The following is a 25,476-nucleotide window of genomic DNA, read 5'->3' on the forward strand; positions in this document are numbered from 1 at the left end:
TAGGCAGCTGTGGCTGCAGTACTGCCTACTGCCACTGGGGTCATCTGGGAGGGCTGAAACTCCTCCAGCTTTCAGAGGTCCTAGCATCTCCAGGACATCTGGGGCAGAGTTAAGGTTGTTGTGCGTGATCTGTAGTGTATAGTAGTTGAGTTGGTAAGGTGCAGGCCTGTGGTTGGAGGAGCAGTGGGTATGTACCATTAGGTACATTTTCATCTCTGTGCTGTTGTGATTTTTGTGTCATGTAGAGCAACCTGAACTGTTTCACAACAAAGTTATTAGTGTATTAACATGAAAACAAAGTTTCTGATCCAGTGACAGTTAACTACATAGAGTCCTGTGCAGCTGGGGACCAACACAGAGTGACCAATGGCTCTTGAGGGACAGGTTATGACATAGTTCTTCAGGCCTCATAATCCCTCCTTCTCTCCGAGAGTGACATCATCATTTAGGATCTGACCTAGAGGAAAAAACTTCCAACCCAAGCCACCATGTCCCATTGGCTGGAGCTCAGTGGAAAGAGTTCAGTGTGATTCCCCTGTTGTAATTCCGGTGAGCCTAGTTTCTATATATGGCTGTCTAGCTGGACAGAGTCTGTAACTTTGACCTTGGCAAGGACAGAAAGTGATGAACAGTCCTGAGCGGAAAGGACGTCTTAGAATGAAAAGCAGATGGGGCGCAAATCTGGGCTCAATCAGTTCCTTTGAGAGACTTGGCTGCTGTCTATCTGAATGGGGCTGGGCCAGCTTACATCAGCAAAGGTTCTGGCCCGTTGTCCTTATCTGTTTCTTCCATAGTTTATTCTGCCTCTTTTTTTACACGTCCTCACTCCTTGCCTTCTTGCCTTTAGAATGAATGAAGAGCAGATAGCTACAGTTTGTCTGTCTGTACTGAGAGCGCTGTCCTACCTGCACAATCAAGGGGTTATTCACCGCGATATCAAAAGTGACTCTATACTTCTCACGAGCGATGGAAGGGTGAGCATTTAACATTTTCACTCCTACTGTGTCTTTAACTGTGACAATCCGAACGATCGATGACTTGAACCTGAGTCTTTGGACTCCAAAGGTGAATTCCTGACCCCATTGAAAGCCATAGCAGAACTCTCATTGACTTCGGTGGAGCCAGAATTTCACCCTTAGGGCTTGTCTACACTACCCGCCGGATCAGTGGGCAGCGATCGATCCAGCAGGAGTCAATTTATTGCCTCTAGTCTAGACGCGACAAATCGTTTGCTGAGCGCTCTCCTGTTGACTCTGGTACTCCACCAGAATGAGAAGCTCAGGCAGAGTCGACTGGAGAGCATCAGCTGTCGGCTTACCACAGTGAAGATACCACAGTAAGGAGATCTACGTACGTCAACTTCAGCTACGCTATTCACGTAGCTGAAGTTGCATATCTTAGATCGAGCCTGCACGGTAGTGTAGACAAGCCCTCAGTCTGGCACTTTAATCACAAGAGCATTCCTCCTGATTTGGTTCCTTTTATTGTCTTCACCTACCAAGAGGTATATTCTTCCCTTTGTAGGCACAGGTCGCTCCCATCAGAATTAAATGTGCCTGCATCAGGGGAAGAAAATTCCATACATGTGAAAGTTGTTCAGTCTCGTCTATAGCAGTGTTTCTGAAATACCATCTGATCTGCTTCCAGGATCTGCACACAATGCCTCATTACTCTAGTACTTATTATCTGCAATGCAGATTTCTTCATGGCTATGTTGTGCAATTATCTTTTTTTAGAAAATCGTCTTTTTTTTATGTACTCGGATGAGCAATAGATATGCAAAAACTGTTACACTCCTACAAAAGAGCTTCCAAACTATGCACTATTTCATCTCTTCTCCATGCTGTAAACTGAAAAATATGTTTGGCTAGGAGAACTTGGATATTATTTGCTTTGTTTTGTAAATACCTACAATTATTTCTATATTCTGGTTTTATAAAAAAACAACTGCCCTCAAGAAAAAATAGCATCTCCATAGAGGCCAAAAGAAAACAAATCAGCACTGATAATAAAATGCTGGTCTACACAATACATCGATTTATTGTGCTTCCTCTTTAACTCTTCATATAGCTGTTTAGGTTAATTCCTTAACTACAAACTGCAGACCAACATGGGAGGCGAGTGGCAGACACCCCCGAGTCAGTCGACTTAATGTACCCTCTCTACACACATACATACATCGTACATCATTTGAAAGTGTATTATGTCTACTTTAAGAGGAGGTATGATGTGGAGCTGTCCAGTGGTGCTATTATAGAAACAGGGATAAACAGTGATACCATCAACATGTTAAAATGACTACTTTGAAATATTTGCATTCAGTTTTATGACTCTTAAGTATTATCTCAAGACATAAAAATGGAGTTTGTTGTGAGCTCAAAGCATCACAACAACAATCTAAAACAAAATCTAATATTAAATTCATACAGGTATCATTGAAATGTAATAGCACTGGTGACATTTCTAGTCCACATCATTATCATCATCCTGTTCATTATTATGGTCACTGTTGAGAGTGCATGGGTTACCACAGTTTTCATTGCCTTGGCATGTACACAGTTGCATGCAAGGAAATTGTTCTGACTACAGACACATTTGATTGTGCAGCGATCCCTATTGATACAGGCACAAATAAGGTTTTGTGGAAACACAGTTGCCATTGGGCCCTTGAAAAATACAGGAAGTTGTTCATCATCCACATTTTTCCATCCATGTTGCTATGGTGATCCAATATCTGGTTTCCCTATGTGTGAAGATATCCTGATTTTTGTTTGCCAAGATGCTCTTTTGACCTGCTCTTCAACACTGTCCTGACATGTGAGAGTTTGACTGGTGGCTCGTCCTTCTTGATGGCTAGATTGAGGCAAAAGCAATTCAGGTCTCTGTGATCGCCTTTTCTTTCTCATTGTGGTCATACAGCATTGCTACTAACTTCCTTGCTGGAGAAATTGTGGCTTGTCTGTCACTCTGTCCCAGTTTGGCAAGATCTCTGAAGTGGTAAGCTCCCTTTGTTTTGACAACGTTAAACCCAGAGTTTTTCCCAATGCCAAATAGGGTTGACACAGAGTCACATCCTGTTAATGTGCATATAGCAGGAAGTATATTGCAGACGTCAGGAGTGAGTGCATCACAAATTGCATGCACAGGCATGAATCATCGCTTGACAACTGTACTGGTAATCAGGAGCGGCTCCAGGCACCAGCACGCCAAGCGCGTGCCTGGGGCGGCAAGCCACGGGGGGCGCTCTGCCGGTCGCCGTGAGGGCGGCAGGCAGGTTGCCTTCGGCGGCATGCCTGTGGAGGGTCTGCTGGTCCTGTGGCTTCAGCGGACCTCCCACAGGTGTGCCGCCGAATCCGCGGGACTGGGGACCTCCCGCAGGCAAGGCGCCGAACGCAGCCTTACTGCCATGCTTGGGGCAGCAAAATACCTAGAGCCGCCCCTGCTGGTAATGGTGTCTGTGTCAATCCACATGTTTTCTATACGTTCCATATTTGGAAAGTCGTGAACAGCCAGGATCAAAACATCTGTATCAGGTGACCAAACTACTATTGTTCTTTGACACCAAGAGATCCAAGAAGCCATACTGGCACATAAGTGACTTCTTTCCCATGCTTCAGTGATATTTCTTATGATGCTGGACTGTCTGCAGGCTGTTCTTGAAATACCACTCTAGCCATTGAATGAAAGAATTGCTTTCCATCAGTGGCCTCTTGCACTGATGTCTGTACTATTATCTTCTTCATGGATGAGATTTCTACCAGCATGAAGTTGTACGCAGCCATTTGGAATGTACACACCTCCCTGGAGTCTTTCTACTTCTGCTTTTGCAGCACTAGCGATGAACTACCTCTGCTCATCGTAACTGATGCAGAATCTATGAAGCTGTAGAGTATATCAATTAAACTGTGAGACCCAAACCCATAGTGTAGCTGGGCAGGAAGGCTTATGTGCAGTGGTATGATAATTTTGGAATTGTTATATGCTATGCACTCTGCAATTGAGAGGCACCTTCTTTGAATGTCTTCTGAAGGATGATACTCATTGCTGGATGAATAATATGCCTCCTTATCTATCAACCAAAGGACAAACTACTCCATCAATAGAGGCACCAAAGTAGCTGACATCTGTAAACTACAGTCACATGGCTTTAGATAACATTCAGAGGCTTTCATTTTGGCTATTTCAGATCAAAGGATTGAAGCAGCATTAAGCTGTTCATCAGGCTCACTCTCCGGATGAATATACTCAACATGTTTGGATGACTTAAATTCCTGCTCTCTGATCAGATTAAGAGCCTGTCTTTTTTTCCTGGGTTCAATTCAGCTCTGACATGCCAAATTTGACTTGCTGATGTATTTATGAAAGCAACCGACGTGATAGAAAACTCATCCAGTAGCCATTGCTCTTGACTTCTGCTGCCAGCATCACAGAATTCTGTCTAGCACTAGTGGCTTTTGGCAGTTTTGCATTCTTTTGATTTGCTGGGCAAATAACACGTTTCAAAGTTGGTGAACAGTCTTTTTCTCTTTGATGTAAGCTTTAGAGGACTTGTATCCTCTATGTCTTCATATATTGGAACTTCTCTGTAGAGGTAAAATTTGTAAAGTGTGTTGTTAGCATTATCACCACCACTACCACCATTTTGTACAGATATACAGACTTGTGCTAATTTAGATATTAATTAGATCTATATGTTAATATCAAAATTGCCATTTTGGTTTAGTGAGCACTTTGACTGAAGCTCAGTAAGAAGTTGTGTATTGTCATCTCTAACACTAATACTGTGCATACTTGTCACTGAATTAAACCTTCAGTGTGAGACTTATCTGGTCATCACATTTCAATTGAAAAATATAGAAAATTATTATAATCACTTGTGAGGTGCTTTGACCATTAAGAATATGCAACGTCGAAGCATTTCATGTTAATATTTTGCAAAATGTTGATATTTCCCATTTTTGCCACATACTAAGCAGCTTCATCATTTAAAAAAATACCAGCCCTACAAAACCAAAACAAATCTTTTAATAGATTGTCATTTGGTATCTTTGACCAATTAAACACAACATTATGGTGTAGAAATTAACTTAAACTGTAAAAACTGAAGTCAGAGTCATGCTACTGTGTTTCTGGTACTGCAGTAAATGACAGTTTCTCTTTTTGGGTAGTATTGTTTCACCTTGCCTACGGGCTCATGGTACCACTTGACAGCTCCACATCAGATCTCACCTAAACAAAGATAAAATCAGCTTTTCAAATGACATACAGTGTGGGTATGTGTAGGGTGGGCATATTAAATTCCAAAAATACAGCCCTTTTTGGAGAATTGCCTCGTGCCTCCCATGAATGCTAACAGACAAATGTGCAAAGTTTTCCATCTCTGACATGCAAGGCAAAAGGTCAGTCCTGGAAATGCAATTACACTGTACTATGGGTAGCGGTAGACATTACCTAAATGCAGAACAGCTTCCAATAAAATTGGGTTCTACCATAAATAAATGAAAACAACCTGCTTATTTAGCTTTAAGGACTCAATCTTACAAACAGGAGCATTGAGTAAGCAGTTTTATTTTCATGGAAGCAGCATCTCTTATAAACAGAGGCAATATAAATCCGAGCGTTTAATACTGTACAGCACATGTAGGCGCGCACACACACACAAACGTTCACATTTTATCTATTCATACATTTTCAGCCATGCGTTTTTGAAAACAGACTATTACCGCTCAATGTTGTATAAACAGAAAGCTGATTTACAGATGTGTCAAATATAGGGCAGCAATTTGAGACCTTCCCTAGAAAAAAGCCCCAGGAGTGCAGAGGGTAGTCAGAAGACTTTGTAGCCTTCAGCCCTCTTAGAAAATCCCTTCAGACGAGGCCAAGGGCGTAGCCAAAGAAGGCAAATTTGGACATAGCCAGAGGGCAGTACGTAGCCACAGGACCCCCCAATCCAGCCACAAAACTACCCGTCTGCAGGAGAGGGAGAAAGCAATGAATGAATGCCAGTGTAGCCATAGTTGAGCTGTCATGCCAGCTTTCTTCCTGGCTCAGCCAGTGGAGGACAACATGCTGTTAGAGGCAGGTAAGGAGTTACGGAGCCAGAGTTCCCAGGGAGTGGGAAAATGGGGCATGTCAAGGACATTTTCTTACATGGTACATTCTCCAGCCAGACTTTTGGGGAGGATGTCCAACCAAGTACCCCTCACAGCCCAAGTAGAGAGATTCCTGCAGCTGTTCGGTAGCGTGATGATGCCACTTATGTTCATATAGGCCTATTTTGGCCTAGATTTCTAAAATGAGTTTCCTCCTTTCCACACACATGCTTTGGTGAGATGGTTTCTCCCATAGAGGCTATTTTTCCATTTGTGGCGTTCCCCTGGTGTTATCTGGACTGGTAATCTGCTAGGTCACGCCAATCCTTGACTCTGGGAGCCAGCCTGCTCCTGCTCTGCTGTGAGAAGCCCCACTCCTGGGCTGTTCATGCACAGCCTCTAGCATGTAAGATTCCTCTTGGATTGTGCAACCGAAATTAGCCAATATCTCCGGTCCGAGACACAACCCTAGGAACCTCCATCTTGCAGTGTCCAGTTATGCCCGCTGTACACTGCAAATTTCTATGAGTTCATCAGTTTAACAAATAAATTGGTATGTACCAGGCTTGCTATCCCAAGGGGAGTCTCTGACACGCTTCAAACCAAACACACTGCTTCAGGTAAAATAAACAAACAGATTTATTAACTACAACAATAGATTTTAGGTGATTATAAGTCAAAGCACAAGAAGTCAGATTTGGACAAATGAAATAAAAGCAAAAGGCATTCTAAGCATCTTAACACTTTCAGTGCCCTTACAAACTTAGATGCTTCTCACCACAAGCTGGCTGGTTGTTCTTCAGCCAGGCTCTCCCCTTTGATCAGTGCTTCAGTCACGTGGTGGTGGTGTCTGTAGAGGGGGTGGAAGAGTGAGAAAAAGCCTGGCAAATGTCTCTCCCTTTTATCATGTTATTTCTTCCCTCTTGGGTTCCCCCCTCCCCCCTTCAGAGTCGGGTGAGCCTTACCTCATCACAGTCCCAAACTGACCAAAGGAAGGGGGCGGGGGTGACTCATTCAAGAGTCCAACAGATCCTTTGTTGCTGCCTAGGCCAGTGTCCTTTGTTCCTGCGAGGCTGCGCTGGGTTTGTTCCTGATGAGGTGTGAACTGCCCCTCTGCTCTTGGAGCGTTTTGCCTGGGCCTGTTTTAAGCCATGAGGACATATTTTCAGCCTCATAACTATATACATGAAATTACAACCTATAACATTACTATAACAACAATGCTCAGTGCATCATGAGCCTTCTGAAGACACCTGACATGACAAACTTTGCATTGGATACCACACAATCATATCATAAGGATGAACATGGGGGTGCAGGGTGTTCCCCCAAGATACAGAATGTCACACCATTGCAGTGTAAATTACCTTTAAGAGCACTTTACACAGGTATAGAGGAGGGAAAAAAGGCCCAGTCTTGACAGGCAACAAAGGCATGGTTTTCAGTCACGTTAGCTCAGTGGAGATAGTTTGACATGCTTGAAAAGCTTGTTAAGACTCAGGCTAACAAATCTGAAGGCATCTTAGCTGGCCATGTTGTTGTCTGGCCTCCTTCTTAGGAAGATTTTGCATTTACATTAAGCTAATGTTCTTGAGCAGTGTTTCTCAAACTGGGGTCGCCACTTGTGTAGAGAAAGCCCCTGGTGGGCTGGGCCAGTTTGTTTACCTGCCCCGTCCACAGGACCGGCCGATCGCAGCTCCCACTGGCCACGGTTCGCCACTGCAGGCCAATGGGAGCTGCTGGAAATTAAAATTAAATAATGGAGATATACCTATCTCCCAGAACTGGAAGGGACATTGAGCCCAGCCCCCTGCTTTCACTAGTAGGACCAAGCACTGATTTTGCCCCAGATCCCTAAGTGCCCCCCTCAAAGATTGAACTTACAACCCTGAGTTTAGCAGGCCAATGCTCAAACCACTGAGCTCTCCCATACTTGGAAGTGGTGGCCAGTATGTCCCTTGGCCCCCACCGCTTCCAGCAGCTCCCATTGGCCTGGAGCAGTGGGAGCCACGATTGGCCGGACCTGCGGACGGGGCAGGTAAACAAACCGGCCCAGCGCACCAGGAGCTTTCCCTACACAAGCGGTGACCCCAGTTTGAGAAACACTGTCCTTGAGTTAATAAGACTGAAAACCACACACTTCTTTTGCCCATCAAGACATGGCCAGATGGAGCCTTATGTCAGGGTTGCCTCAAAAGTTACACTTCAATGCCATTAAATGTGCAGGTGACTGTGCCCGTCACTAGCCTTTCAGGATATGTTGCTGTCGATGGAAATGCTGTTTTCATTATTATTGTCCTAGAATACCACCAGTATTTCCACAGTGAACTTAATCAAAACAAGCCCACATGCACATGGGTGCAGCAAAACCCACTCCAGGACTGAGTGAATGGCCCAAGTGTAGATGCATTTCAACCTCCTCAGGGCTGTTCTGCACCAGCTTGTGTGGAGAACAACATATTTGTGCATGGAGTCACGGGGAGCACTCAATAGTAAGTGGAGGCAGCACAAGTGGAGAACTAGACTACCACTATTCTATGTAATCAGATCTACATTTCAAACCAAATATACATAACGCTACCTAGGCATTAGGATTTTTACTTGAATTTAAAATCAGTTCTGCCTAACAGCCTTGTACTGGTTATGTGAGTGGCATTTTAATGTATATTAAAACAAAAACACAACTAGAGTTGTCCAGAAAATGACGATACCATTTCACAACTCCTGAGGTTTCTAAATTTGGATTTTGTTCCACATTGGAATGAAACCAAAATCTTTGGAAGGCTTCCTCAAAGTACAACTCGGTCAAAACATCCATTTTCAGATCAGGTTTTTCCATCGCGCTCTCATGCTCTCTCTCCCTTTAGAAAGTCCACCTTTCACCTCAGAAACCATCCTGTTGAAACTTTCATGGACGGGTATAAGTTTTCGTGAAACATTTCAGTTCTGACACCACAACATTTTTCAATGAACAATCATTTAGTTGAAAAGTTTCCAATGAGCTGTATAAGCTCATGGAATGTGTAAGGCTAAGCGAGCGCACAATTAAACAGGAGAGACTGGCGTTTTCAAAGGAACCCACAGGACTTCCAGTGGATTTTGGCACCCAGTTCCTTTAGGTTCACTGGGCACTTGGGTAAGATTCAGGGACACTAAGAAAAAGAGGAACCCTGGCACAACACTAAAGAAAATGAGCAGAATGCCTTTAGCCAGTCACAGCAACAGCAATGCTTCAGACCATGAGGCGAGACACTGACTGTTGGGACAACCACTTGTTGGTGTTGGACAACCAAATCTGAAATCTACGCTGACTGTGGAAAAGTGATGTGGAAAGTCAATTTCCCAGCCTGGCCTCAGGTGTCATTTTTAATGTCTTTCAGCATTACCAAGTGGTTGTTTGGATCTTGTGATAGTCAAGGAGTTGATATTGACTTAATGTAAGAGCCCAAACTAGTTTATAGCAGTGGTTCTCAAACTTCTTTGATTGCGTACCCCTTCTTCGTATCCATAGTCGCTTACGACCCTCACCCCGCAAGTACATATACTGCCCAGCTCGGACAGCAGTGGCTGCTGGCCAGGCACCCAGCTCTGAAGGCAGCACTGCACCAGCAGCAGCACAGAAGTAAGGGTGATAATGTGAAAAGTGATGTTCAATATCACTTTTCACAGCAGACTTAGTGCCCCATTGCCGCCCTTACTTCCCTGGGGCTGATAGTCGGAGCTCCGATGCAGGGGTTGCAGGGGGAGTGCCTGAGCCTGAGTCTGAGTGGTGGGGCTCCGGTTGTCAGCCCCGGGGTGGCGGGGCTCTGGCTTGTCCCCTTTATCTCTGCCTCTCGGATGTGCATGACCCTTATACATGAGCCCCAGACACATCATGTCTCTGTTTCAAGTCGTGATGGCAGCTGCCAGCTATATTTGGATGATTTGACCAAAAATAAGGAAATACTTTTACTCGGGGTAAAGGGTTGATCAAATATTACTCATAAAAATGTGCCCCTTAGAGTAATATTTGATCAACTCTTTAAAGCATTTATCACCTCTACATCTAGGAAGTTATGTATATATAATCGGAAGTGTCAGGCAAGCTTAATAATAGTGGTGCTACCAGCCCTGCCTATAATTCTACACTCTGTCAATTTCGGAGGCACAAAATCAGCTTCATTTTAAGCAGTTTATAGGTATTAATGCAATTCCAGTACAGTAATTCCATAACAGTGCCTCTTCGCCATTCATGTTGTTTAATTGCATTATTTATTGTTAGATAAAATTATCGGATTTTGGGTTCTGTGCCCAAGTTTCCAAGGAAGTTCCGAAAAGGAAATCTCTGGTTGGAACACCATACTGGATGGCCCCGGAGGTGATTTCCAGACTGCCTTATGGAACTGAGGTAAGCATAACAAGTGCATTGTTCCCTGCTGCAGTGTCCGGCTGATGCAACCGCTTCCTCACAAAACAAGTACAATTTTAAGTGACTGCATCGCTCACTGTGTAGAGATGTATAGTTTTGATTAGGTTTAATACAGTAAAAAAGTATGCACTAAATGGTAATCGCTGCATGTGCTATAAAGTAGCAATAGATGGTACCTCAAAGCAACGACATTATACAGGGACGTGCCATAAAACATGAATCCCTGGGGATGCGCTCAAACAGTAATAAATAGAATTTATGTTTAGAATGTTATACAATGCACCCTCTATGTGTATTTTTAGCGTAGATGTTATAATTAAAGGGAATTGCCATAATTTTCTCATTAATGAGTGCATTATAATATTCTTTACACTTACACCAGGGGGCTGATTTTCAAACCCAGGCATGTGCAATTACACGTAGAGCCCTGCACGGATACAAATTCATACCCGCGGATGTGGATATCTGCTGATATAAATCGGTATCCACGGAACCACAGGGCTCTCCCAGGAACTACAGCAGCGAAAGGAGCAGAACGTGGTGCCAGCCCTGCGGTGCCACCCCCAGCCCTGCCCCCATCCCTTCCACGGAGCTGTCTGTGTCTCCTGTCTGGGCGTGTGCACTGCTTGAACACACTAGCATGATCAGGGACAGCTGCGGCTGAGCCTGGTGCCTGCCCCAGTGGGCAGGGATGGGGATGGTACAGCTGCACCAGAGGAGCTGCCGGCACAGGGCGCTGGCTCCTGGAAGTGGCGGCCCCACGTACTGCTCCTTTCGCTGCTGCGGTTCCCACGAGGAGGGCCGGCTTTAGGCCGATTCGCCTGATTCCCGGGAATCAGGCTCCGCTCCTTAGGCGTCTTTTACATTTTTTTTACTTACCCCAGCTGCAGTCTGCTCCGGGGTCTTCCGTGGCCCTGCTCCCCTGACCAAAGCACCGGCGGGAGCGCGGCTGCCCCGCTCGCCCGGCTGGAGCTCCGGCCGGAGCGCGGCAAGCCCTACCCTGCAGCCCCGCTCTCCCGGCTGGAGCTCCGGGCCCTTTAAATAGCCCCCAGAGTCCTGGGGTAGCGGGGGGCTCCGGGGGCTATTTAAAGGGCCAGGACTCCAGCTGCCTCTGCCACCCCGTTCCTTTAAATAGCCGCTGGAGCCCCACCACCCCCATGCATTCCCCAGGGCTCCCGCGGCTATTTAAAAGGTCCGGGGTGGGGTAGAAGCTGGGGAGCCCCAGGCCCTTTAAATAGCCCCCAGAGCCCTGGGATAACAGAGGCGTTGGGGGCTATTTAAAGGGCTGGGGCTCATTCACTCGCACCTCTGCTGCACCCCCCCGCCCTGCCCATACCAGCCCCGCTCCCCCTGCCTGCAGTCAGCTCTGCACCCCGTGCCCACAGCCAGCCCCTGCCAAACCCCCTGCCCTGTCTCCAGCCAACCCCTGCCACACACCCCTGCGGCCCTGCCCAAAGCCAGCCAGCCCCCCACACACTGCTGCCTGCACCAGCCCTGCACCCCCTGCCCAGCCCGCACCCCCTGCCCTGTCTCCAGCCAACCCCTGCTGCACCCTCCTGCCTGAAGCCAGCCAGTCCCGCACTCCTCTGTCTCCAGCCCTGCCAACCCCTGCTGCACCCCTCTGCAGCCTTGCCTGAAGCCAGCCTGCCCCACACACCCCCGTCTCCAGCCAGCCACGCACCCCTTGCCCTGCCTACAGCCAGACCCTACCTCCAGTCAGCCCCTGCTCTGCCTCCAGCCAGCCTCATGTCCACTGCTGCCCTGCAGTTCCCAGGGCAGTAACCCTGCACACCTGCTTCAATGAGGGGGGCAGGGAGCAGCTGGGACCCACACATGTGCACACCCCCAGGGAGTGGCAGGGACCCACACATGTGAAACGGCAGTCATTAATAACCAATCAACAGCATATATGATGCAATGTACATAATATATAATTTTATTATTTATATAGTTATGGAAAGTAAATAGTACATGGAAGAAATGAAAGGCTTTATTTTAACACTTTTTTTTTAAAGCCGAAAATGTTCGAATTGGGCCCCGCACTTCCTAAAGCCGACCCTGCCCACGAGAGCCCTGTGGTCCACAGATACCTGTGGATATCCACAGCCGCGGGTATATATCTGTATCCACGCAGGGCTCTAAGTACATGTACAAAAATGCAAGCCTAACTGTGCATCCTGTATGCAAGTTTAGTTGCCACCCTTGCACCTGTGACTCAAGCATTTGCATGTATAAACGGCCAGTTACACGGGTCACTTGTCATTCGTGGTGTTGTTTCGGTTTGGTCATTATTTGTAGTGTGATAGCAATATGAGCCCTGGCCCAGGACCCCACTGTGCTGGGCATGTTACAGACACACAACACTGGGTGCAGCTAGCCAGATTGTGATCAGGGTGGGATTCTTAAAAATGCCCAGGATGGGCCTGACTCTGCTCAGTGGTAACAAGCTAAGCCAGGGTTGAGAGGTTTTGAAAATCCTGCTCACATTTCACACACATTGCAACTAATTTCATTCACTCACACCGTACTTTCCATTCAAAACATAAACTAGACAGTTTTACTCCTCTCTCCAACTTCCTTGCCATTTCTTAACAAATGGGGATTTCCTCCCATAAACATCTGATGTGAGGTGCTGATCTTTCCATGCCCTTGTGCAGAATCTGAATGATTCTTCATATGAGGGCCCATTATACCAAGCTGTAGACCAGGGGTCTCAAAGTCCCGGCCCGTGGGCCATCTGTGGCCCAAGAAGCTCCCCACTGCAGCCCGTGGAGAAGAGACGCATGCAGACATGTTGCCGGTAATGTCTGCTGCAGGCACCGCCCCCCGCAGCTCCCATTGGCTGGGGGAGAGGGACAGAGATACTATCACTAGTCACCAGGGAGAGTCAGCCATGGAGGCAGCGTCACTTTTTTCCACAATGAATATAAACAAGTCAAAATACCGGACACAACTATCTGATGCACACCTTGCTGCAATCCTGAAAGTTTGAACTGCTCAGTCACTGAGGCCAAACATCAACAAACTGACAGAACTGAAGTGGTGCCAGGTGTCTGGCAAACACTAAAAACTCTCTGGCAGGTGAAGAATTGTATAAAGTTGTATGACAGTGCTATTATTTCTAAGAAATTCGAAATAAAAAATATAATATAAACGTTTTCTTTTCTGAACACCATCTTCAGTGATGTTATTGGCCCGCTGGGAGGATTTGAGGACTGGCACTGGCCCTTAGGTAAACTGAGTTTGAGACCCCTGCTGTAGACAATCTAGGTGAGGCCAGAAGCACTTCATGGCTGGCCGTGCTCCTTAACTGTCCAAATGTCGATGAAGAAGTCAGAAAATTGCAAAATGAAGTGTGCAGAAACCTCAATCTGAAGGTTCTGTAGGTTCATGCCTGAAGAAATTGCTGAGTTATGTAGGAGGTTTACTTAGCTACCAATAAACTCCTACAGAAGAATAATAAGGAGGTTTAGGATTAGGTCCCAAATGAAAATGAACAACCAGTACATAACACACAGAATAAAAGATAATTGTTAATGCTCTTCTGCACTGGACCCAAATAATGGAGAGGCAGTTTCACCCACGACCTTTGCTTTGGTCTGGTCTGCAGACTTCAGCTTTGAAAATTTGTCCTTCAACTGTATATTTTATCTTCCCTGAGGAAAAAAGCAGATCCTGATTTTTGGTCCTTCAAGGCAGAAAATTTCAACAGAGCCTACGTATATGCAGTTATGATTTAGCTGTGGACTTATTTTAAAGAACTTGGCAATTCTTCATGAGCCATTCTTCATGCACCATATGGCTGTTGTCTGACAAACAGGCATTTCTCTGATGGCTAGACCATGCAGTCAGACTTTCAGAGTTACAGCTGATCGGTATTTCTGAAGAACTGATGAAAAAAAACCTCCCATCTGGTTGTGAGGGCTTGGGGGGAGGAGGGGATATAATCTAGTGCCGAGCTCTCAAAACATTCCACACTATCATTTGTGATCCAATGTATGAAAGAAAATAACCTGTATGTTATTTTCCCATTTGGATGCTTATGTAGAAATATTTAGCAATTTTAGAAGATTTCTATTTAACCGTAATTTTGTCTGTTACTGTGAATGAGGGAGGATAGTTCTCGCAAATTAAGCACGACAGCAGCATGGGTTACATGTACTCTCAAAGAGGCTGCAATTCATCTCAAAGCATGGTCAACTCACCCATTAAGATGAGTAGCAGTGACAATTTCTGTCACTCAGGGAACTATTTTGAGAACTGCCAAACTGTCAGGAGACTAGACCGTTCATAGCTTTAATTGGGGGACCTTCAGATGAGACTAGAAAGGAGTTGGCTGTACAGACCCACAGGTGTTATGTGATGTTATAACCCATTTGTTACCAAGTACTGAGTCACGGTATTTCAGAACTGGAGATCACTATGGATTTATAAAAAAATGATTCCTTTCTCTGAGTAATGACAGTGACTCACAGTTTCCCATCCAAAGAAGTGACTTCTAACTCTCCTTTTTTACTCCACATGATAGTAGGATTTAGCATATTTTTATTTGATTTTATATTATCTATGATAACAGCTAAGATGAAGAAATAACTGATGCACACAAGCCGGGAAAATGAGTCATGCTTTAAAGCTGTAAGCAAGAGACTGTATCTACACATAATGCAGAGTGGGACAAATTCTGTTCTCTGTTAGAGCGGTGTAAAACCAGAAAATCCCACCGTCGTCTCTGTTACTCTGGATTACTGCATGTAAGTGAGAGCCAACTCTGGCCCAATGTTTGCGGCGCTCAGTACGCAAATGATATTGGGCCCGATGGTCATTGACACCAAGAGTAGGTCGAGACTCGGAGCTGGAGGTACGATCCCACAGCTCGCATAGACATACCCGCGCTAGCTCTCACCCAGCTAGCATGCTAAAAATGGTAGTGTTGCCACTGGCCGTGGTGACCAGCAGCGCAGGGTAGCTACCCCAAGTACATACCCACAAGCTTCAAGTGGGTTTGCACTCAGCATGGCTAGCCCAGGCCACCACTCACCGCTGCCCATGCTACAGTAACTACACTACCGTTTTTAGCACGCTAGCTCAATGCGAGCTAGAGCAAGGATGGCTATACAAGCTTTGGAATCGAACCCATGTTTAGACACACCCTTAGGTTTAGACACACCATTCAAGCAGTGTAAAGGGGCTTTAAAATGGGCATAAGGTATTTACGCCACTTTAAACCCCCTTTACACTGTCAGTAGTATTAATGTAAATGAGAATCAGGCCCACTATTATTCAATAGGGAGTTTAGTAGGATTAAAATAGCTGGTTTTGTGTCAGTTAAATTATACTCTGCTCTTCAGATATTCTCATAAACATACAGTGTTCTAGATGCTCTATAGGACAGATCTTCAGATGATGTAAATCAGTCCATTGCAGTCAATGGCCCTTATTTGGATCTGACCCATATTAGTGTAAATCGACCCATATTAGTGTAAATCTGGCCCATACTGGTGAAAATCTTCATTGGCCTCAATAAACTTTGCTGATTTACACCAGCTGAGGATCTGGCCCATAATGTATTGCAAATTCCTTTCAGTATATGCTTTTTTCTCAGTAGCAAAATGTATTAATAGTTGGTAAAAAACTAGCACCCATCTCAACAGCGCATCAGTTTTTAAGCAGAAGGTTCCCATTGAAACAAACAGAACATACTGCAGAAAGAGCAATGGTATTATAGAGCATCTCAAAATGCTCGTCCGAGTATATGTGTTTGTATATTAGTTGCACAATTCAACAACTGTTGGTCCATTGCAGGTGGATATCTGGTCCCTTGGTATCATGGTAATAGAAATGATAGATGGAGAACCACCTTATTTCAATGAGCCACCGCTCCAAGCAATGCGCAGAATCCGAGATAACTTACCCCCACGAGTGAAGGACATACATAAGGTGAGCATGCTCATGTTTATATGGACTCATGCACATATGAAGGTGAACCAAATTCATGACCTACTCATGATGGTGTAAACTAAGGGCTAGATTGTGACTTCAGGTACATCCCTGAGCATTGGGTGGTGCACAAACTGGGTATAGTAGTATTCTGTGGGGCTATACGAAGAGTAGATTACTACCCACTCCATCCTGTGCTGGCTTAGTTACTCTGGACACTGAATGGGAAGGGGGCTGGAATCAAAGCTCCATTCATTCCCCACTTCTGCCCACCCACCAACTCTGGGGATAGAGTAAGTGGGTGAGCAGCCCTATGTATTTCTCCACATCCAAACGCAAACTCCAAGTGGCCTGTGAAGGAGAGTCCTACTCCTCTGCATGACCTGACAGAGTCAGAATTTAGCCCTCAGTAATAAGAAAAACTGACCAGGCTTACTGCTGTGCTTATTCATTTTATACCAAGTCATGTTCAGTGCCATGTTCTGATCTCTTTCCCCACTCATGCCACATGACGTCTTAATGTACTCATATAGGGAAGATAAGTGCCCCTTCAGTCCTATATATGCTCTTAACTTATATTTTAATTGACTTTCCAGCAAAGCTGATTTGAAAAGCCACTTGGGTGTGGCACGTTCCTTACTTTGTCTGCTTTTCATAACGCCAATGTGATGTTGCAGGTTTCCTCAGTGCTCCGAGGGTTCTTAGATCTGATGTTGGTGAGGGAGCCCTCCCAGAGAGCAACAGCACAAGAACTATTAAGACATCCGTTTTTGAAACTGGCAGGCCCTCCTCCTTGTATTGTGCCACTCATGAGGCAATACAGGCACCGTTGAATCGGGAGAATTTTCAGGCGGAGGCGTGTACAAAAGTTGGAGGAAGACTTGCCAAGGAATCCAGAGCTTGTGTGGAAACCATGGAGAGGTGTAACACTACAGAAATTCATCAGAGTCAGAACAGCTCTATGGAAATAATACAGTGTACAAAACAATGAGGTGCTCTCCTGGGGTATAAAGGACTTGCGACGTTCCTTCGCCACTAAATCAAACAGTCATCTGTTGGCTTCTAGCACTGTTGCATGAAGCACATTTTCCACAAGTAGTCATCTCTTAGCCTTTCAGCCATCAAAGCAGATGGACTCAATTACACATGTGGTTGGGGAGTAGGTGTGTGAAAGATAATAGATTATAGCACAACCAGGATAAAACACCAGAATTTTATTGAAAAAGTAAACGATATGACACTTCTATTTCAGAAGAACACTTTTCTGGCAAAAAAGCACTTTTTATCTCAATCATAGCAGTGTAATGTATTTTGAAATGAATTTGTAATTTTCTGTATAGTACTTTTTTGATAATTTCCAGTACTTTGATGTTATGTACCCATCGTGCTAGTTGAAGTAATAAGAGGAACTTAGCAAGTGTTTGAACAAAACCTTTCCTACTTTTTTATCCCTTTTGAAGACAGAAGGAAAAAAAAACCTTTAGGAACTTAGAATGTTGGCAGATTTTCCAGGAATTTAAATAACAGACACAGAGATGGGTGCAGACAGTACTGATAAAAATGATGCTTTTCCCATCACACCACTGAAATTATAGTTTTAAAGATTTGAACATTTCTGGAATCACTAGAGCTGATGAGATAATTACAGTCACACAATAGAAAGAAGTGCTTATGTTGAATGTTGTAAATTATGAGTTTTTGTTTCATATCATTATTTTCAGAGACATGTATCTTAGCACATCAAACTCACGTACATTTGTTCAAAAGATGGTTAATGAGAAAGGATCATCTACTAGCAATATGGCAGATTTTTCATTTAGTCTATACTGACCTCGTTATCACAAAATAATCCCCATTATTTATATCATGTGTCAGAAGTCAGAAATTGACTGTAGAGGTCAACTTACCAAGCGGGTATTTTCCAAATTTCAAACAGACTGTTGTAATAATGTTATGATGTGTTTTCCAGATAGAAAAAGTTGTGCTGCTGTGTAGAACTTTCTGAATGTTGATAGAACAGTTGACTACTACAATAAATTTTGTGTTGCTTGTTGGATGAACTTGCATGTTAATTGTAGGCCTAAGTAGATTTGCCTTTACAATTTTTAGAAGTGTGTCATGATTACTTCAATTATAAATAAATTTTATTTATTAATGATTAATTCATTTTAATTATGCATAATACAAAAGCCATGTCTTTTCCAAATCGTTTTTTCTTACTGACCTCACTTTGCAATACGATGATGAACATCAATTAATCCAGTTTTGTGGAAACACTGATTAGTTTGTTTCTTATTATGGAATTTTGTTGTGAATAAGTTGTTCATTATTTATTGTAGTAAAATATAAACAAAACACACAGCACTGGCATGCTGCTGAGCTGAATTTTCTGAGTTTTCGTCTCAGAAAGCGATTTTGCCAATGGCAAATGAAGAGCCTTCATTTTTATACCATAAAAAAGTTAGCGCAAACAAGAAAAACAAAATCAAACAAGAATGTTAAATGTTTAGTAAATCCTCTACAATTGGCATATCATGACATATTTCTTTCTTATCGTAACATTAAGTTTGCATATTTTAACATTGCAAAATATACCTAGTCCTGTGTGTGGTCCTGAGTTCTCTTAATTCTCTTTGAAGTCAGTGGGAACTGAGGACACTCGACACCTCAAAGAATGGAGCTCATAGGGCCTAGTGCTGCACTCTTTATTAAGGTGAAAAGGGTCTCCGAAAAAGCTGGCTCAGATTGCTGGACTGTGTCTGAAGAGAACATGCCACACCCCTGGTGTCGCCAAGCAACTGATAGCCAATAACAGCCTTCCTTGACTGGAGGGCTCTGGTTGTTTGATTCCCAGCATTTCTTACAAACCATGAGGGTGAAGATTAGAACTATGCCTCCATGTTTACTGCTCCGCCCACCATTTGCAATGGGAGTTTTGCCTGAATCTCACCCACAGAATCTTTGTGTATAAGACACTATGAAATTAAGTCTACAAAAAAAGAAAACGCTCATATTCTGTGGTCTTGACAACTCAGGAAAAATGCGACATCAATAAAGACAATACCATACAATTAGAACCATTATATTAGCCATGAAAATCAAACTTTTAATCGTCTTTGAATAAAATAATGGTTTTGAGATTCAGCACATTTTAAACGGTACAAGTGGAGAATTTTGTGTAATTTTCTAATCACTAGATATTTTTAAACAGTATTCATCGAGTTTACTAAAAGTTATTGTCAGCTGAAAAGATTTTGTGAGCTCCAGCTATTGGTGGAAAAAAATCCACATGCAAATAAAAACTTAAATGTTTGCATTTTTGCTTGTGTTTTTCCTGCCTCTTCTGTGTTTCCCTGCGTTGAAAAAGCTGAGCAACATTTCCTTTGCAAGAGAGCGTGGTTCTTTTTAAAGTTCTGTTGACTTCATCCTCTAGTAATTTATGAGAGCTATCAGTATAAAGGGACACGTGAATAAAAAAATATAGCAACGGACTTGTCCATTTTCTTTCAACCTGGGCAACTCGGAAGGCAGACAATGATGGAGGATTAAAACAGAGAATGTGCAGAGTCTGTATGGAGTTCTGATGACTGAGTTGTTCTGAAGGGATAATAATAAAAAAAAGAAAACAAAATACAAAGACAAAAAATTTAATACCAAGGTCAGTAAATTTCAGCATTAATTTTTATTGGAAACGTCCACTTAATTGCAACATGTATCTGCAGTTATTAGTCTGACTGTTTTTAAAGAGGCTGCAACAGGGTCCTTCTGTGGGGCCCACCTTTTTAGTTGATTACCTGAAAGCCTGCAAGGAAAAGTTCCTAGAGCTCTGCTGACTCCCTGTGGCAGATATAGCTTGTAAACTCCACCCCAGACAGAAGAGAGATTGGCGTGGCCTTTGACACAGAGGAATCTAAACTGAGGCTGAGCAGTTCCAAAGAGGCATGATATGAGCTCACGGAGGCTTCAGTTTGTTCTCTATCATATTAACTTGTTAATAAAACCAAACCCCAGAAATAGGATGAGTTTTGACCCTGTGCAGCTGGTATTGACTGTGTGTGGGAGCAACTTTGGAATGACCGCTTTTCCCATAGTGCTACGAACCCGACTAGTCTCCATACTGGACTCATCTTTAATAATCTCAGGTGAAATTCTGCCCCTGACTGAAGTTCATGGGAGTTTTGCCATTGACTTCAATGGGAACAGAATTTCACTTCTGGTCTGGTAGTCTGTTGGATTACAGATAAAACCGTTCACCACTGCTCTCTCACCGAAAGATAAAAATACTGAGCTACTCTCTCAGCACGCCTAGATAAATACAGTGTCTCATGCTTTGCTGGTGTAATTTACTAGGCTGTGCACATGATATTTCAAGAATGAGAAGGTACCTTCCAACTGTAACATTCCAGTGGTAACATATCAAAATTACAAGAAATATAGCATGATTGACCTCAGCACCTGGTATTGTCAGTGAGTTACTTTATAGGCTGATGTCATTGTTGTCTCTGCTTAAGCACCTATAGATCTAGAATGAATTAAGAGAAATAAACAAGAAAAGAAATGAATGAATTCTGAATATTAGGGACATCACAATAATGTTCAGTGCAAATCAGGAAGAAAAATAAAAAAAGTCATAGGTTAGAATTAACAGTTGTTCCACATGAGTCAGCTGATACATGCAAATCTAAACTGACACGCAAGGAATATCTGGTTGAAAGACTAAATGCTAGATTGAAAACCTTTGGAAGACTGAAAAATCAAGCTTAATCTGCTTAAACAATCCAATTTCAGAGGATTGTACTGCTAACTATTCCATATAGTGAAAAGCAGACATGGTGAAGCAGAAAGTATAAAGTGGACTGCAAAATATGAAAGAGCACTTCCTTAGCATTTCATGCAAATGGAAGAAAACAAATGGCTGAGACTGAACCCCAAGGTGAAAGCGATGTCAATGATTGCAGTTAAGTATGTCACAAAAAAGCACATCACAAAAAGAAGAGGAACTGGAATTACAGTTAGATGCATACCAAGGGCTGGTAAGTTCCGCATGGGCCCCTAGCATCCACATGTACAGCCACAGCAGGGTGGCCCAAGCTGTAAGAATGCATGAGTCCTGTAGCTGAGTCAGAGGGGGACATCAATAGGATAGCAAATACTTGAGCGTGAAGAAAGCCTTCCTCCTTCCCAGAGTGCCTAGCGGATGGCGATGGAGCCAAGCCCAGGAACTTTTTGGGTCACTTTTTTAGCTCAGAGAGAGGATGATTGGAGACATCATGGTGATGTTGCTGCAGAGCTCGCAGAGAGCATATTAGATAGCACATCGCTGCTAGTCCCATAGGTGTGCCAATATAATTGATATTACTGAGTCACAAAGGATGAAATAAGAGTGGACTGTAGTCGAGAGAGATTTGTGCCACCCAGCTTCAGCCTAACATTGGAAGAGGCACAGGGAGCCCTCAGAGAGGGACTGAGCCTGTCTGTAATATGAGCCATGACCCTGCCTCTTCCTCACATCGCCCAGCCATACACACTGTGGGGGGGGCCCTATACACATACAAACCCATCAGTTGTGACTAGCCCTTGCCTGTGCAAGCAGGGAGGCGTCGTGTGTGCGAGACGATCACAGTCCGGTCAAGTGTGTCCAAAGGGGTTTATGGACTGGCTTTCCCCTCCTTTCATATTCCTGGATCAGCAGCCTAAAATGAGCTCACTACAAAAGAGACTCAGCCTTTTGATTAGCAAGGCTGTCAGCTACTCCGCTCAGCGACACCAGCAGAAATCTGAAGGGACGTCATTGTCCTTGAAAGACTGAGGTAGATTAATAAGCGTGTGAATGAGAGCAGAATCTGGCCCACTGCTTCTCATGGTCCTGTAGGAGGCTGGGCCAGGCAACAATAAATGTCTACTATGTAGATTTCCCATCCCTACGGTTACATTCCTGTGTAGGAGCGATCCGTCCCAGCTTCCTTCATTCCCAATATGATCTCAGCACAGGTATGAATGGTGTCTATTGGCTTCAGAGCTTCAGAACCCATCAGGGGAGCAACAGGGCCTACAGAGTCAATTATTTCATTGGTTAGTGCTGCTTCTCTTCTTCCCTCCTTTTGGTCCCAGCCTTGTAGCAAGGCATAGCTCAGTGGTTTGAGCATTGGCCTCCTCAACCCGGGATTGTGAGTTCAATCCTTGAAGGTGCTGTTTAGGGATCTGGGGCAAAAAGCTGTCTGGGGATTGGTCCTGCTTTGAACAGGGGGTTGGACTACGTGACCTTCTGAGGTCCCTTCAATCCCTGATCTTCTCCATTCTTGTCTCTATCTGACTGACACTCACCTCTTAATTTCCTTCTCTATTTCCCTCCATTGTCTATTTCCCCCTTTCCTTCCCTCGCCTCCATTCCCAGCACTAGGATTAGCTTAGAGGCAAGAGAAGACCAGAACACGGCCACACGAGGAGGAGGCAGGCACTTGGCTCCAGTGCTATGCCTGTGCAGTTGTGTCTCAGCCATGGCTGCAGTGTGGAAGCATGGCTGGAGTCAGTTTCACACTGCAGCTGCTGCTTCTGGGGGGAAGTACTGCATAGACACATGATTGGAATAGAAAGCAAAGGCGCAGACAGCATGGTGCTTTTCTGTTGGCGCTCTGGCAGGGGGCTCCTGGTGCATCATCTGCCCCTTACCGCCTCTGGGTGCCTGAAGCCATCTCTGCTGAAATGGACTGTAAAAAAGACAAATGACAGCTCAGGGGCCCGTTTGGCATCTGCCTGTTTTCTTTTCACACTTGGATGTAAAAATCACTGAGCAGATGTTTGCAGCTTTACGCCCATTCCTGGCTGGAAGAGTGACAACAAAAAGGAAGGAAAAGGCAGCAGAGGAAAGCAGCAAGAATAGGCGAGCATCTCAGCACCAGGGAACGGTTCCATTCATATAAAAGAAGCTGTGCGCAGTGGCAAATGCTGTTGCATCTATGGCAGAGAAAAGGGTAGATGAAATCATTCCCTTCAGTGCTGCCATCTCCTAGAGCTAGCAGGGGCTTTGGGGCTTTCAGGCCAGGCTGAAGGCTGATTAGAAAAAGGGTCTTTCCCGTTCTACTTATACACAGCAACAGTCTCAGCTCTTCATCTTTCTCCTCTCCGTCAGTGGTCTATGTAGCTGTGCTGCTAGAATGTCCCATGGCGGATTCTGGTGACTTAGAGGATACATCAACAACCAGCTTCCGTGATTCTAAGGCAGATCCTGCCTCTAATGATGGTGGCACAAACACAGAGCCCCTGCACTTGAAGTTTGAAAGCCAAAGACCAATGCTGTAAGCACAGTAAGAGCTGTAACTTCGCTTCCTGCAGCCATGGGGGGAAAATAAGACCTGAGTATGACTAACTAATGACACTGACTGGACCACGTTGCAGTTCAGCTGCTCACTATGGTCGTCTTTAGCATACTACTGCGGAATGAAACCATTGGGGGAGGTGATACTCTTGAGTGGGTCTAGCTTTCCTTGCCAAGAGATCCCAAAAGCACATTTTTGGGCAGTTGCTTGTCTGCTTTAAGTGATCGCTGGCATGGAGTGCTGCATTTCACCCTCATCTGCTCAACATATCTGTAAGGTTACTGAGACATGATTTAGGCTGTGGTGCTGTCAAACGGTGGCTGATGGCTGCTTCATCAGAACTACAGTGTAAGCTCTTTGCTTTCCCAGTGCCTGACTGAGATTAGGATGTGGACAAGGTTGTTCTGCACCAGCTGTCGCGTGCAAATGTGGCTGCGCATCTGTTATGCAGTATTAGGTGCATATGATCCCACATCAGCACTGACTTCATATTTGCTTCATCTTTAGAACCTTTAGCTCCACACTACATATGAGATTGCCTTGCCACAAGCCTTTTGGTGCACCGCAGCTGTTTAGGTTAGCTGGGGCATTAAAGCTAGAATCTGTAGACTGAGTTGTGTGCATCTTGGGGGACAGGGAGCTTTCAGTGGAGTACCCTCAAGGCTGTAAGTCACTTCCTCAGCTAATCCTAGAGAGCTTACACAACATGCAAGGCAGTGGAAAATCAGGCCCTGTGTTATTTACACTATGTGCATGAATCCCGGGATAGCTAACTGGGATCACTTATGAAAGGGCGAGAATCTGCCACCCTTCCATTGAGCAGCACCTTACTTCATGACTAGCCTCCTTCATATCAGGGAAGCTGTTGAAGAAGTACGGTGCTAGTCAATGTATGAGAGGCAGAATCTAGCCCTATATGTAGGGCTTGAGTCTGTAATTTATACCTCTTTACGGCCCCCTTTATACTTCCAGGGGGGTATAAAGCGGCATAAGAACAGTCATACTGCGTCAAACCAAAAGTCCATCTAGCCCAGTTTCCTGTCTTCCAACAGCTGCAAATGCCAGGTGCCCCAGAGGGAATGAACAGAGCAGGTAATCATCAAATGATCCTTCCCCTGTTGCCCATTCCCAGCTTCTGGCAAACAGAGGCTGGGGACACCATCTCTGCCCATCCTGACCTCAGTGTGAAGGAGAACTAGGCCCTAAATATATTATTTTATTATAAAAAAAACATACCAATAAGTTCTCCAGTAGTTTCAGGATTTGAATTAATATTTCGCTTGGCTCATAACATATAATACATAGGACAGGCAGTTCAGGGAGATGTTCTCTAGGTGTTCCTCTTTAAATCAGGTAAAATAAGAAGAGAAAAGTACATCTTGGTTCAATAAATACTGAAATTGCACGAAAAATGGGCGTTTTTCCAGTGACTTCAATGAGAACAGGACCAGGCCGTTAGTGAAATACCCCATGTCTCATAAAACGTGCAAACAAGCAAATGGCTGGGAGGATGGATGAATTTTTTAGGTCGCATTGTAACATACAAACTACAGTACAGCTAGCCATTATTGCACCAAAGATACTGCCAACACAAACTAAATCCATCTTTGTATCATTCTACATGCTCTTCATGCAGTGGTGAGCTGGAGCAGGTTCCCACAGGTTCCCAAGAACCGGTTGCTAAAATTAGACCTCCGTGGAGAACCGGTTGTTAAAGGGCCAG

General features: G+C 44.4%; 1 protein-coding gene across 4 annotated transcripts in view; it reads left to right on the plus strand.

The window, feature by feature from the left end:
- Positions 1–19,529, plus strand: part of PAK5 (p21 (RAC1) activated kinase 5) — a 238,303-nt gene extending 218,774 nt beyond the window's left edge. For all 4 annotated transcript variants that reach the window (XM_045008379.1, XM_045008380.1, XM_045008378.1 and 1 more), the window contains 4 exons: positions 848–974; positions 10,354–10,479; positions 16,303–16,437; positions 17,115–19,529. In XM_045008379.1, the coding sequence (XP_044864314.1) occupies positions 848–974; positions 10,354–10,479; positions 16,303–16,437; positions 17,115–17,270 (544 nt within the window). In that variant the 3' untranslated portion in view covers positions 17,271–19,529. The remainder of the gene's footprint in view (positions 1–847; positions 975–10,353; positions 10,480–16,302; positions 16,438–17,114) is intronic.
- Positions 19,530–25,476: the final 5,947 nt, after the last annotated feature.

This window comes from Mauremys mutica, chromosome 3 (genome assembly GCF_020497125.1).
Source record: "Mauremys mutica isolate MM-2020 ecotype Southern chromosome 3, ASM2049712v1, whole genome shotgun sequence".
Taxonomy (NCBI): domain Eukaryota; kingdom Metazoa; phylum Chordata; order Testudines; family Geoemydidae; genus Mauremys; species Mauremys mutica.